Source organism: Cherax quadricarinatus, chromosome 38, assembly GCF_038502225.1.
Source record: "Cherax quadricarinatus isolate ZL_2023a chromosome 38, ASM3850222v1, whole genome shotgun sequence".
Classification (NCBI taxonomy): domain Eukaryota; kingdom Metazoa; phylum Arthropoda; class Malacostraca; order Decapoda; family Parastacidae; genus Cherax; species Cherax quadricarinatus.
In genome coordinates this window covers 2,852,708-2,867,607 of record NC_091329.1, presented here as the reverse complement: position 1 = coordinate 2,867,607, position 14,900 = coordinate 2,852,708, and the positions used below count along the sequence as shown (strand labels likewise).

Genomic DNA, 14,900 nt, shown 5'->3' with positions numbered 1-14,900 from the left:
TTGAACATGTGTCTTATTCATCAGTGTTGTATTTTGTACATTAATGTAAAATTTTCCGGCCAGTTTAGTCAAATTTGTTATGGTAGTTTGTGACAAGAGAGACACTGGTTACTCACGTCTTGAAGAAGAGGAAGAAGAGGGGTGAAGAAGGCCTCTTCAAGGCGAAGATGTTCTTTAAGTTGAGAGTGCTCATCTCTTCTTGCACCATCACCACTACAGTCACCACTATATTCACCACTACAGTCACCACTACAGTCACCACCGGACACTGTTACGGTACTGCCACTGCAATCAATTTTCTTTCACTGTTATATTTTCATCAAATTCCTCTTTATTCATAATTTCTTAATCATTTTTTTCTTCCTTCACTCTTCCTACAATCTTTCGCTTCCTTCACTCAACGTCTTCCGTGTCTTGTTTCGTTCACTTAGTGTATTCTCCTTTTCCGTCTCGTCCCTCTGCTTCCTTCAGTTGTCAATCACATTATTCAACTTCCTTCACTCTATAATTTCCCCCCATCCCTTATTTTCCCTATACAATCCCACTGATGTCTCGACACTGCCACCCTTCCTTCCCTCTCACCTTCAACTTAGTAACATCACCTTCGTGTAAACTGGATCCGTGTTTACACTCAAGTGTACCACGTGACGCTACACAGTACTGAGTCACTGTTTACACTGTACCACGTGACACCACTACAAGTTCACTAAACAAACATACAGTCCATTCATAAAACCAAATCAATGTTTGTTGTTGTTTGTTTGCTGGAGTGTTTGCCAGTGTCTGAGTCATCTTGGCTGTGAGAGTTATTGTTTACTAGTCACAGATAACATTAGAAGTTATTAGCAAGTGTAGGTAATGTATTACTAAAAGAGTTTCACCCTGCTCAGGAACCCACTCATTCTCCCATCCCACTCAATCCCACACCCCACTCAACACCCCAAACACTCTTCTTCTGCCACTTATCTCCCACACTCTCTCTTCCTCTAGCTCCTCTTTCCACTAATCTTCCTCGTCATCCTTCTCTCTTTCCCTAATTAACCTCCTCTTCCTCCTCTCCATCCCCCCCACTCCAGTAATTCCTTTTTACCTCTTCATATTTTCTCTTAGGCCTCTTTCCCCACTCCTTTATTTGCCCCTTCTATACCTTCTTTCTCTCTCATTCCCTCCCCCTTCTATTTCGACCCCTCCTTCCCATCCCTTCTCCACAGGTTGAAGGAGAAATATGGAGTGGGGTGAGTGGGGTAGGCGTGCGGTTACATCTCCGAGAGCTTCTTAGGAAGGGTGTGTGGGGGTGTTGGCGTAGGGGAGGAGGTGTGGGGATAGGGGTGTGAATGTGAAGGTGTTGGGGTGTGAAGGTGAGGGTGTAGGGGTGAGGGAGTGGGAGTCAGGGTGCGGGGGTGAATGTGTGAGGGAGTGATGGTGAGGGAGCGAGGATGAGTGTGGGGGTGAGGGAATGGAGATGAGGGGGGAGGTAGTGGGGGTGTGGGGTGGTTGCGGGTGTGGGGGTGATAGACGATGGGACAGGAATAGCAGGAGGGGTGTAGGGCGTTGAAGAGTAATAGTAATAATAATAGTAGTAATAATAATAATAATAATAATAATAATAATATTTATTTCTACCAGTACATGCACAAGGTATACAGACCATAGCTGACAACAATGACATACTGCTATATAGAAAGCCGCTTGTTATGCTGAGCATTTCCCGCAAATTAGGTCAGTTTCTCCCAGGATGCGACCCACACTAGTCGATTAACACCCAGGTACCCATTTTACTGATGGGGAACATAGACAACAGGTGTAAAGAAACACGCTCGATGTTTGTACCCTTGCCGGGAATCAAACCCGGACTCTCGACGTGTGAAGCGAGAGTTCTAGCCACCAGGCCACGGGGCCAGACCGGGCCGGTAACCAGGAGACCTGGTGTGGGACCTGGTCTAGCACCTGGTCTGGGATCTGGTCTAGCACCTGGTCTGAGACCCGGTCTGGGAGCTGGTCCAGGACTTGGTGTCGGACCTGGTCTAAAACCTGGTCCGGGAGCTGATCTGGGACCTGGTTTGGGACCGGGCTGCGGGGGCAGTGACTACTGATAACCATTACAGAAACTGCACAGATTACCCCTATCCCTCCCTCCCAATAACCTTTCCATCACCACTCTTCCATCATAACCCTTCCGTCACCACCCTTCCATCATAACCCTTCCATCACCACCCTTCCATCATAACCCTTCCATTACCACCCTTCCATCATAACCCTTCCATCACCACTCTTCCATCATAACCCTTCCGTCACCTCCCTTCCATCATAACCCTTCCATCATAACCCTTCCATCACCACCCTTCCATCATAACCCTTCCATCACCACCCTTCCATCATAACCCTTCCATCACCACCCTTCCATCATAACCCTTCCATCACCACCCTTCCATCATAACCCTTCCATCACCACCCTTCCATCATAACCCTTCCATCACCACCCTTCCATCATAACCCTTCCATCACCACCCTTCCATCATAACCCTTCCATCACCACCCTTCCATCATAACCCTTCCATCACCACTCTTCCATCATAACCCTTCCATCACCACCCTTCCATCATAACCTTTCCATCACCACCCTTCCATCACCACCCTTCCATCATAACCTTTCCATCATAACCTTTCCATCACCACCCTTCCATCACCACCCTTCCATCACTACCCTTCCATCACCACCATTCCATCATAACCCTTCCATCACCACCCTTCCATCATAACCTTCTCATCACCCTTCCATCAACACCCTTCCATCACCACCCTTCCATCACTACCCTTCCATCCTAACCTTTCCATCGTTCTATCAGGGATTCCATTAGCAGGCAGCAGAAACTCAGAACACATCAACCCACACAGGAGAAAGATTTTAACTCTGCTGGAGGAGGGAAGAAGTGGAGGAGGGGAAGTGAGAGGGGGGAAGGGAGAAAGGAAGTAAGGGAGGGAGGGAAGGGAGGAAGTGAAGAAGGGAAGGAAGGGAAGTGAAGAAGGGAAGGGCCGAGATCGTAGTCATCACTCCTGAAATACTTCTAGCATTAAAGACAAAAAGTACAGCATCAAGGACAACAAGTACAACATTAAAGACAACAAGTACAACATCAAGGAGAAGTACATCAATAAAGACAACAAGTACGACAAGTACAACATCAAGAACAAGTACAGCATTAAAGACAACAAGTACAACATCAAGGACAACAAGTACAACATTAAAAACAAATACAACATCAAGGACAACAAGAACAGCATCAAAGACAACAAGTACAGCACATCCCTCGAAACTGGGCAACTACCTGAGGTACGAAAGGCGGCAAATGTAGTCCCCATTTTTAAGAAAGGAGACAGAAAAGAGGCACTAAACTACAGATCAGTGTCACTGACGTGTATAGTATGCAAAATCATGGAGAAGATTATCAGGAGGAGAGTGGTGGAGCACCTGGAACGGGACAAGATAATAAACGGCAACCAGTACGGATTCATGGAAAGCAAATCCTGTGTCACAAACCTTCTGGAGTTTTATGACAAAGTAACAGAAGACACGAGAGAGAGGAGTGGGTTGATTGCATTTTCCTGGAATGCAGGAAGGCCTTCGACAGTTCCTCACAGGAGATTTGTGCAGAAGCTAGAGGATCAGGTGCGTATAACAGGAAAGGCACTGCGATGGATCAGAGAATACGTGACAGGGAGGCAACAACGAGTCATGGTACGTGATGAGGTATCACAGTGGGCGCCTGTGGCGAGCGGGGTCCCACAGGGGTCGGTCCTAGGACCAGTGCTATTTTTGGTATATGTGAATGACATGATGGAAGGGATAGACTCAGAAGTGTCCCTGTTCGCAGATGATGTGAAGCTAATAAGAAGGATTAAATCAGATGAGGATCATGTTGAACACGTGGTCCACCAACTGGCTTCTAGAATTCAACCCTGCCAAATGCAAAGTCATGAAGATTGGGGAAGGGCAAAGAAGACACAGACAGAGTATAGGCTAGGTGGCCAAAGACTGCAAACCTTGTCATGTAGGTTGGGGGTAATGGACGAAGGATGATTGGGGAATAACGGAGGGGTGGCAGTGAGTAGGCAGGCGAGGAGGCAGGAGAGGAGAGGAGAGTGATTAGCGGCGGAGGCAATGTGAGGTCACTGGTGACTACATCATCGCCTCTCATTACTCTACTACCACACTACTCACCCTCTCACTACTTTAAATAAAATAATGAATAAAAGAATGAATAACGGGGACAGTGAATATTACTATTCCACTCACAGTTTATTATTAAGTCCTTGTACAATAATATATTTGGGAACAGGAGAACATCTATTGGGTTTAACCGATAAGAAGGCGATGGTACATGTAAGCAGTGAGACAGGGAATACAATCAACTGACGAAACAGAATATAACTTACAATATAGTTCAGAGAACAGTTCACCACAGGAACTAAGTCACACATACTAGCCATAGGTCCCACGACCTACACAGCACGAGCACTGCTCCAAGCCATTACTCTGCCCAATGTCTCCAACAGAGTCTCCTCCTGAGACTCTCCAGCTCAGCTCTACACACAGGCCAGAGCTCCGCTCGACTCCTGCTCAGCTCTGCACACCGGCAGCAGCTCCGCCCGAATTTCTCTCTCTAGCCTGTTCCTTGAGCTTATATGGTCCTTCAAGCAACCCCCCCCCCACAATGGGGTGTGCACCACGTGTTTTGACCTGACGCCGAGATCTGACGCCGTCAAGAACAAAAGGCCTCAGATTTAAGCCGAAAGGTGTGTCTGACAGCTATTTGCCAAGGCAAGGTGTGACCATATAATTGGTTAAATTAGGTCTCCCTTCAGAGACACAAGCATAGTGGACTACATCACAACCTCACTCAAGGAGAAAGGTCTTGGGGTGAGCATAACACCGAGCACATTTCTGGAAGCACACATCAACCAGATCACTGCTGCAGCATATGGGTGCCTGGCAAACCTGAGAACAGCATTCCGATACCTTAGTAAGGAATCGTTCAAGACACTGTACACTGTGTACGTCAGGCCCATACTGGAGTATGCAACACCAGTTTTGAACCCACACCTGGTCAAGCACATCAAGAAATTAGAGAAAGTGCAAAGGTTTGCAACAAGGTTAGTTCTGGAGCTCAGGGGAATGTCCTACGAAGGAAGGTTGAGGAAAATCGGCCTGACGACACTGGAAGACATAAAAGTCAGGGGAGACAAGATAACGACGTACAAAATACTGCGAGGAATAGAAAAGGTGAACAGAGACAGGATGTTCCAGAGAGGGAACACTGAAACAAAGGTTCACAATTGGGAGCTGAAGACTCAGACGAGTCACAGGGATGTTAGGAAGTATTTCTTCAGTCACAGAGTTGTCAGGAAGTGGAATAGTCTAGCAAGTGATGTAGTGGAGGCAGGAACCATACATAGCTTTAAGATGAGGTATGACAAAGCTCAGGGAGCAGAGGGAGGACCTAGTAACGATTAGTGAAGAGGCAGGGCCAGGAGCTGAGTGTCGACCCCTGCAACCACAATTAGGTGAGTATACACACACACACACACACACACACACACACACTCACTCGGACTCGACCCCCGCAACCTCAACTAGGTGAGTACACACACGGCACCTGACGACCTCAGAAGCACAAGAGGGTACATGATTACTATGTATAAAATCTTGAGTGCAAGTGACAGGTCTGGTAGGAACAGACTTTTGAATTAAGAAGAGCAGGATGAAGGAGACAAGTGGAAGCTGAAGACAGAGATGAACCAACGTGATGTAAGTAATTCTTTAGTCTGAGACCGGCTGAAAAGTGGAAAGACTTGAATGAGGCAGTGGTGAAGGTAAACTCGATGCACAGCTTCAAAAGTAGATATGATAAGGCTCGAGAAGCCAGAAATCAGTGATGATGGTCAAAGTGGTCCAGCAAGTAGAGGCTGGCCTGGAACTGAGTCTTGCAGACTCAAATATGCGAGTACAAATTGTTAAGTACGAACACACACACACACACACACACACCTTACTCACCCGCACTCTCACCCACTCAACCACACACTTAACCACTCAACCACACTCTCTGCGGAATTCCAATTACATGTTGAGAGAAAAATGGCATATTTCTACCCCCGCTCCCCCACTCACTCAAAGTCCCCTCACCCCTACTCAACCCCCCCTCATCCCCACTCAAGCCGTCAGAGAGCAGAAACATCAGTGCATTTTAGGAATAGTTTTGTCAGGAGAAAGAAACGAACGAGGGGGAGAGTGGGAAGGAGGGGGCGAGGTGAGTGGGAAGGAGGGGGAAGAGTGGGAAGTAGAGGAAAAAAGGAAGAAAGTGAGGGGGTAGGATGAGTCGACGAGAGGATAAAAAGAACAGATAGATAAGAGGAAAACGGAAGAATGAATAGGAACAGAAGTGAGGGTGATGACGATATGAGGAAGAGGTAAGAAGGAAATGGAAGGAACAGAACAGACAAGCCTGAGGCAGAGAGAGGGAGAGAGAGAGGGAGAGAGGGAGGGAGAGAGAGAGGGAGAGAGAGAGAGGGAGAGAGAGAGAGGGAGTGAGAGAGGGAGCGAGAGAGAGTTTAGTGTACTTTTCAACAAAGTCTCGTCAGGATTAACAATTGCATTTTTACCTGCGTTAACTAAACTAACAGGATGTCAGGAAAACCTTAATGTGTATTACACAGTTTCCAGTGTAGTGGGACCAGCACCACCAGCAGCAGCACCACCAGAAGCAACACCAGCAGCAGCAGCACCAGCAGCGGCAACACCAGCAGCAGGTAGTTGAATTAAGTCGAGATGTGGTTGACTGGTAGCAAAAGCTGACTCTGACTTGTGCATGTGTAACAAACCTCCCATCATAAAATCATACATCGTGTAAATACAGCAATATCTGCGACCACTCTGGTGTACTGTACGTTATTCAACGATGTACAGGACAAAGTTCTCTGGACATTCTTGAGAATTTTTGGTAGTCTCTGAAGATGGCTCATAGTGTACATACACCAACATTCCACTGGACAGTACACGGTTCAGGAGCATCACTGGTATATCCTCTCTTGCTATCATTTGTGTAATATTGTTATCCATGAAAGTAAAATCTTCAGTAATGCTTACCCCTAGGGTCATTGTACTCTCCACTTATTAAGCGGTTCCACTGTGTTCTGTACTCTTCAAGAGATTACTTCTTCATTCATTATTTTTTTAAAATCTAGCTCACTGAGATTTGTCTTCGTTGAACATGATATTGATGCTGCGCTAGAGTGTTCATCTTTAAGCATTCCTCCTCCCACCAACCCACTACTACACGTTCATGGCAGTGGCATGCGGGGGAGGGGGGGAGGAAAGAGAGTTAGGGGTGAAGGGAAGGTTAGAAAGAGGAAAGGAAAGAGTGAGGGACTGGCAGTAAACGGGAGAGTAAGAGAGAGGCAGGAAGGAAATGCTGAAGGAGGGTTAGGAAGGGGAATGAAAAGCAATTCCCTCGTCACTACCATTATATTTCTAATCATGTCTGGGACAAGGAAGCTGACTTAATGCCCGAGACGTATTGGGTCCCGGTAATTAACAGGGAGATGCTGAGGAAAAGGCTGGTACCAAGTTCACTCTACAACAAACATCTGCCTCGGTGACTCCATGAACCACATACCTCGTGACGTCCTTGGAGAGTGGTAGTCCTGGTGGGGCCTATAGACGAGCAATAAATTATAGAGGTCTACGGAACGTGGGTGCCTGACGCTCCTCCTCCTACAAGAATAGTCACTATAAGATGATTCTCTGTAGACTGAGGAATGAACACACACAACTCACCCATAACCACCTGCTCTCCCTGTGTGTGTTCCTTGTGACGTCCTTCTGACTGTACAGCCACATGGTAACTGCTCGCCTATCAACTGCTCGTTATTAAAAGTTTTACCTATTATTTAAAAATTACCATGATGCCTGTAGGGACCTCAAGGAAAATATAGAAGAATATTTTCATGTTAATTACAGAATGGATTAACTAACGCAAGTTATTTTAACTTTGCATGATAAAATTTCATTTTTTCTTGTGTGTTTTTAGTGTAATAGTTATTACAACTGAGTGCAAGTCAATCTATGTAAATACATTTCATTAACAAGAGTGCTGAATGACCTCGTAAGTGCAGGCACTCTAAATCTTCCAACTTCATTCAAAATAATCATAGTGCCTTGCATGTTGCAGCCTTCAGCATACAGATGAAGGCAAGCAGTTGAAATTCTGCCGTGCTTGTTGAAGCTTCGTCTTCTATCTTATTAAACGAACCACCGTTAACTGAAGTTTTATTAAAATTATAAATATATATAGTAGGTTGGTAGACAGCAACCACCCAGGGAGGTACTACCGCCCTATCTAGCGAGTCCGAAACGGATACCTGTCATTGTTTTACATGATGGTAGGATTACTGGTGTCTTTTGTCTGTCTCATAAACACGCGGGATACCAGGTACGTCTTGCTACTTCTACTTACACTTAGGTCACACTACACATGCATGTACAAGCATATATATACATACCCCTCTGGGTTGTGTTCTAATTTCTTACTAGTTCTTGTTCTTGTTTATTTCCTCTTATGTCCATGGGGAAGTGGAACAGAATTCTTCCTCCGTAAGCCATGCGTGTCGTAAGAGGCGACTAAAATGCCGAGAGCAAGGGGCTAGTAACCTCTTCTCCTGTATAAATGACTAAATTTAAAAAGAGAAATTTTCCTTTTTCTTTTTCGGTCATCCTGCCTCGGTGGGATAACGCCCCCGGGCCGCGGGGGCGTTGACCCCCGGAACTCTCTCCAGGTCTAATATATATATATATATATATATATATATATATATATATATATATATATATATATATATATATTATATATATATTACACTCAGTAGGTCGGTGTTACCCACCTAGAGAATGGCAGCTTGAAGCATTCTGGACTGATGGTGGACAAGTTACATACCTTCCGATTACATGTGTAATCGGAAGGCATTAAACCCAAACCAACCGTACCTCAACCAGGTACCAGATCAATCAGGCTATGACTGCTATGCTGGGCCAACGGACCGCTAAATGCAACAGCGCAGTTGAGCAGGCGGTCACTAAGGAAGCTTGCCTCCAATCCTTGCCTTGAAATTAAACTTTCAATCTTTGCTATTACCTTGAAAAAAAAAACAAAGACTAAAACCCAAGATTAAAAAAAAAAACCACTTAGGTCTTGTTTAAAGGAAAGGGAGTTAAGAGTAACTCAGGTGGGCAGTCACAGGGAAGGATCTTGTGACCGTAACGTTAACCACGTTACATTTGTTATGATATATACTGCACTTTTGAGGAAGGGAAGAGGAGGAGGAGGAGGAGGAGGAGGAGGAGGAGAGGGGGATGCAGTGGTGGGGAAATCTCTGGCTGGTGGCCAACTGACATGGGGTTAGCGCAGACTGAGGTATTTCTGGAGGGTTGAAGGCTGGATGCTTGCTTGGTTGGTGCCTCGGGGCGAGGCTGACAGCCATTAGCATTTCCTGTCATCTTTATGGTACGGATACACTACTACTACTACTGTATTGCTGCTTGTGATTGTTCTTGTTGTTGGTAGTGGTAGTGGAGGCGGCGGCGGTGTGCTGCAACGACTGTTGCTGTTCTGCTCGTGTTACTACTGCAGCAACTCCTCCTTTTGGTGGTGGTGGTACTGCTGCTGCTCCTGTTCATGCTACTACTGCTGCTGTTGGTGGAGCTGCTATACTTGTTGCTGTTGTTAGCTTCACCTGCAATTGTTGCTGCTGTTCCATTGTTACTATGCCGTTACTGTTATTGTTGCTACTAATGTCGCTGCCGATACTAGATAATATCCTTAACTAGATAGGACAAGTGATTTGAATAATGTCACCGTAGACATTATTTCTAACATTTTGAAAGATCTCATTATCCACCCTGCCAGTGTTCTGGCCCTCTCGGCATTTGACTTGTGTTATCAAACTGATAAGTCATCTGACTTCCTAGAGTACCCAAGTCTTTCGTTCTGTAAGATGGCGCACCTGGGTTTGGCATGCAGAGTTCTTCATTCTTTCCATATTTAATTAACTGGAATTTATCACTAGTGAACATCATGTTATTTTCCACTGCCCACTGGAAGACTGTCGATATTTGCTTGCAAATTTTCCACGTCTTCTACAGAGACGATTTTGGTATCGTCGGCAAAGAATGATACGAAGATGTAGCCAGTGTTTATCTGTTACGCGGATAAGAACCGTAAAGGTGCAAGGATCGCGCCTTGGTGTACTGAACTTTTTACTTTGCTAAGGCTAGATTTGGTTTTGTTTATCTCTACTCTTTGCGTTCTATTCGTCAAAAATTTAATGCCCATTTTCATGTTTATCCTGTTATAAATACAGACGTAATTATATGGGCTATCACATCATGATGGCATTTGTCAGATAACTTCAAAAGACCGCTGTAGACTACATCTGCATTTTGGTTTTCTTCCAAAACCTCTATAATTTTATCATAATTATCTTGAGACCGTTATATCTCTGAACACTTCCTCACTATACGTTAAGATCAGTGTATTTTCATTTGTAGTGGGTTCTGTTACCTGCCGGTTCAAAACAAACTTGCCAACGCGCCCCAATAGATCTCTGGACTGCGTCTGTTGAACTAACGTTCTTCCAGGAACTACTACTGGTATAGCAGCGCTGTATAGTCCTTGTGGCTTAGCGCTTCTTTTTTTATTATAATAATAATAATAACTACTGGTATAATGCTGTTTTCCACAATACTGGACCGAAACGAGAGCTCGTCGGAAGTTTCATTCTCCACGTGCTGCCACGCAATACCTTCCTCCCACACACACACCACAACCCTTAATACTCCCCTTAATATATATACAAGCCTGGCCCATGGCCTGGCTCCGAGAGTAGTAACACTCTTGAAACTAATGAAAGGTATATCCCACACATTACAACCCCTACATATCACAAACCCCCACACATTACAACCCCTACATATCACAAACCCCCACACATTACAACACCCCCCACACTTCCTAACGAACACACTTGCATGCACTGATGGAGGGGCAAAGGGTACAACAGCATGCGTGTCCAGCTGCTGCCCAACACGCACTGACAGAGGGGCAGGGACACACAGCAGCTACTCCACGCGCGTCCAATGGCTGCCCTGCCCACACTGAGGGCACTCTACCCCTCCTGGGGCACTAGTGCTTGGCACTGGCGGGAGGTAGGGCCACATGGCACCACTCACACACACAAGCCAGACACCCCTCACACACACGCGCACACATCCACGCTGTCTCTCTCTCTCTCTCTCTCTCTCTCTCTCTCTCTCTCTCTCTCATACACACAGGTTGTTCCAGAGAGAGGACACAGAAACAAGGGGTCAAAATTGGAAGTTGAAGACTCAGACGAGTCAGAGATGTTAGGAAGTATTTCTTCAGTCAGAGTCGTCAGGAAGTGGAATAGCCTAGCAAGTGATGTAATGGGGGCAGGAACCATACATAGCTTTAAGACGGGGTATGACAAAGCTCAGGAAGCAGAGGGGGAGAGGACCTAGTAGCGATCAGTGAAGAGGCAGGGCCAGGAGCTGTCTCTCGACGCCTGCAACCACAATTAGGCGAGTACAATTAGGCGAGTACACACACACACACACACACGCACATCTAAATTCTAGATAATATACCATATTTCTTAATCTATACAGAAGGAGATAGTTCTCTTTAAACGACATCCTCTATGGACCATCAGATTCTCTATCTGTCATTCCCATGTACTCTCCCCCATGTATGATCTATTCAGCTGTTAGTCTCAGTATACTGCAGCAGAGGCAGCACTCCCCACCACACACCATCACTGAAATATACACATGGATGAAAACAAGAATACTGACAGCCCAGTAAAGGAAAACTGCATAGAAAAAAAACACTGATGAGAGATAACATGTAAGTAAATGGGAAACGACCCACAACCGTCTCTCTCTCTCACGATTCTCACCTGGAGATGAACTGATCGCTGGTAGAAAGTATGGGTTGCTTAATTTCCAAGTTAAATTTTGAGAGAGAGAGAGAGAGAGAGAGAGAGAGAGAGAGAGAGAGAAGAGTGAGGTATTAAGTATACTCAACAAGGCTCGTCCGGGCCCCCTCTCACCTGCTATTAAATCCCCTGATTGAGATTACCTGGCATCCTAGGGAGCAATTAATCTGCTTTACATAACGCAATATACGCGGCCAGGGACGCCACTTAGGCGTACCCAGCGACGCCCCTGTGAACCTTGCAACCCAACCCCCAGATCAACCAAGGTTGCGTACGCAACTGTCCCATCAACGCAGATTACATACGTAACTACGCCATCTTCTGAGTACCATCCTGATTGCTCCAATATTCTCTAGTCTTTAAGAATATTCTCTGGATTTTAAAGGATATTATGCTTTTGAAAGAATATTGCATAATTTTTAAGAATATTCAATTTTTAAAGGATATTCTTTTTTAAATGATGTACAATTTAAGAATATTCTCTGGGTTTTAAAGAATATTATATTTTTTAAAGAATATTATATTTTTTAAAGAATATTATTTTTATTTTTGAGACTATATTCTGTTTTTTTTTTTAAGAATAGTGTATAATTTAAAAAAAAATCTTCGGTGTTCAAATGAGTATTATCTGAGTATTAAATATTCCCTGATTTTAAAACATACTCCTTCACATTTATTTTTAAAACACATTCCCACTTGATTCTTGTTTGCATTAAAAATCGCCAGACATTTTTTTTTCTTGTAAACAATACCTGACCAAACAATGTTAAGAGAGCAGACAATGCTGGAAACTTTGCATCAACGATGTTCATTGTTGACGTTTTGTGCACAGGTTTGCTCTCTCTCTCTCTCTCTCTCTCCGGCTTTTACTCTGAGACTCAGCAAAGGAGTCAAGATAAAACACGACGGTATGCCAAAGAAAACGAAGAGAGGGCTTTTCTCGCTCCCTCCTCTCTCCAGCTTTTACTCTGAGACTCAGCAAAGGAGTCAAGATAAAACACGACGGTATGCCAAAGAAAACGAAGAGAGGGCTTTTAAAACGCTCCCTCCTCCCCCACCCCCTCTATAATGAAAACGAAGAGGGGGTTTTAAAACGCTCCCTCCTCCCCTCCTCTACAAAGAAAACGAATAGGGGGCTTTTAAAAAGCTCCCTACTCTCCCTCTAAAAAAAAAAAGAAGAGGGAACTTTCAAAACGTCCCCCCTCCCCCTTCTCACTTTACACTACTCCCTCTCTCCAAAGAAAACGTTAACTGGGAGTGTGCAAACGTCCCCCCCCCTCTCTCTCTCTCTCTCTCCCCCGTCTCAATGAACATTAAATACCCTCTAAACAATTTTTTCTACGATCATCGGACTCCTACCTCGCCACCACCCATCAAATACCATCTACCAAGTTACGGGGGTCGAATCTCGGCTCCTGGCCCCGCCTGTCGTACCTACTGCTGAAACTAAGTACACTTCTCTACTAGGCTGTGATAGATGTGTGGGTCAGCGTCCCGCCAGCAGCAACAGCCTGGATAACCAGGCAAACCCCGGACAAGCCTGACTCAGGGCCGGGCCTCGGGAGTGCGGAAAACTCCCGAAATCCATCAAAGGTATAGCGTGGGGCTGAAAAATTATTTCCTAACATCCTTATGGCTTATCTACGTTTATAATTCCCATCTGTGCCCCGTTCGGTCCTGCGCCTCGCATCTCAGTCTTCCTTCTTGCTCTGTCAATGCCACATTACTATCGTGTATGCTGTGATCATGTCTCCCTTGGCCACTTCCCTTTTCTAATGTGGTCACGTTCAATTCCTTACAGCATCAGTGTGTGTGTGTGTGTGTGTGTGTGTGTGTGTGTGTGTGTGTGTGTGTGTGTGTGTGTGTGTGTGTGTGTGTGTGTGTACTCACCTAATTGTGGTTGCAGGGGGTCGAGACTCAGCTCCTGGCCCTGCCTCTTCGCCGAGTGCTACTAGGTCCTCTCTCTCCCTGCTCCATGAGCTTTATCATACCTCATCTTAAAGCTATGTATGATTCCTGTCTCCACTACCGCACTTGCTAGGCTATTCCACTTCCTGATTCTCCATGACTGAAGAAATACTTCCTAACATCCCTTTGACTCATCTGGGTGAGAGAGAGAGAGAGAGAGAGAGAGAGCGAGATAAAGAGAATAAATGAAGGAAACAGGAGAAAGAAGTAGGGTGACCAAGGTAGCAAATAGTGACAGACTAGAGGATGCCAGGAAGGAAGAAGCCACTAAATACAAGCAAGCCGATAGTGCCAAGTAGGGAGTGCCAAAGAGAAAATGACAGGGGGGGTGAGGAAGGAGATAAAGATGAAGAGACGGAATGAGGAGACGGGAGCTGAGGAGACGGGAGCTGAGGAACCGTCTCAGGACCCATGACTCCCGACCATCGACTTGGCGACATAAACATCCTGGTGTGTGTGTGTATGTGTGTGTGTACTCACCTAGTTGTACTCACCTTGTTGAGGTTGCGGGGGTCGAGTCCAAGCTCCTGGCCCCGCCTCTTCACTGATCGCTACTAGGTCACTCTCCTTGAACCGTGAGCTTTATCATACCTCTGCTTAAAGCAATGTAATGGATCCTGCCTCCACTACATCGCTTCCCAAACTATTCCACTTACTGACTACTCTGTGGCTGAAGAAATACTTCCTAACATCCCTGTGATTCATCTGTGTCTTCAACTTCCAACTGTGTCCCCTTGTTACTGTGTCCAATCTCTGGAACATCCTGTCTTTGTCCACCTTGTCAATTCCTCTCAGTATTTTGTAAGTCGTTATCATGTCCCCCCTATCTCTCATGTCCTCCAGTGTCGTCAGGTTGATTTCCCTTA

At 45.5% G+C, this 14,900-nt stretch overlaps 1 protein-coding gene across 11 annotated transcripts in view; it reads right to left on the bottom strand.

Moving 5' to 3' along the window:
• The window catches only part of LOC128692988 (FERM and PDZ domain-containing protein 3), an 838,384-nt gene that overhangs the window by 442,682 nt on the left and 380,802 nt on the right, over positions 1–14,900 (bottom strand). For 2 of the 11 annotated variants that reach the window (XM_053782413.2, XM_053782417.2), the window contains exons 1-2: positions 11,077–11,201; positions 117–465 (exon numbers count right to left, since the gene is read on the bottom strand). The exons of 8 other annotated variants lie outside the window; for them this stretch is intronic. In XM_053782413.2, coding sequence (XP_053638388.1) covers positions 117–208 — 92 coding nt within the window. In that variant the 5' untranslated portion in view covers positions 209–465; positions 11,077–11,201. Of the gene's footprint in view, positions 1–116; positions 466–11,076; positions 11,202–14,900 lie in introns of those variants that run through there. One more of the 11 variants, XM_053782418.2, reaches the window with a different exon arrangement.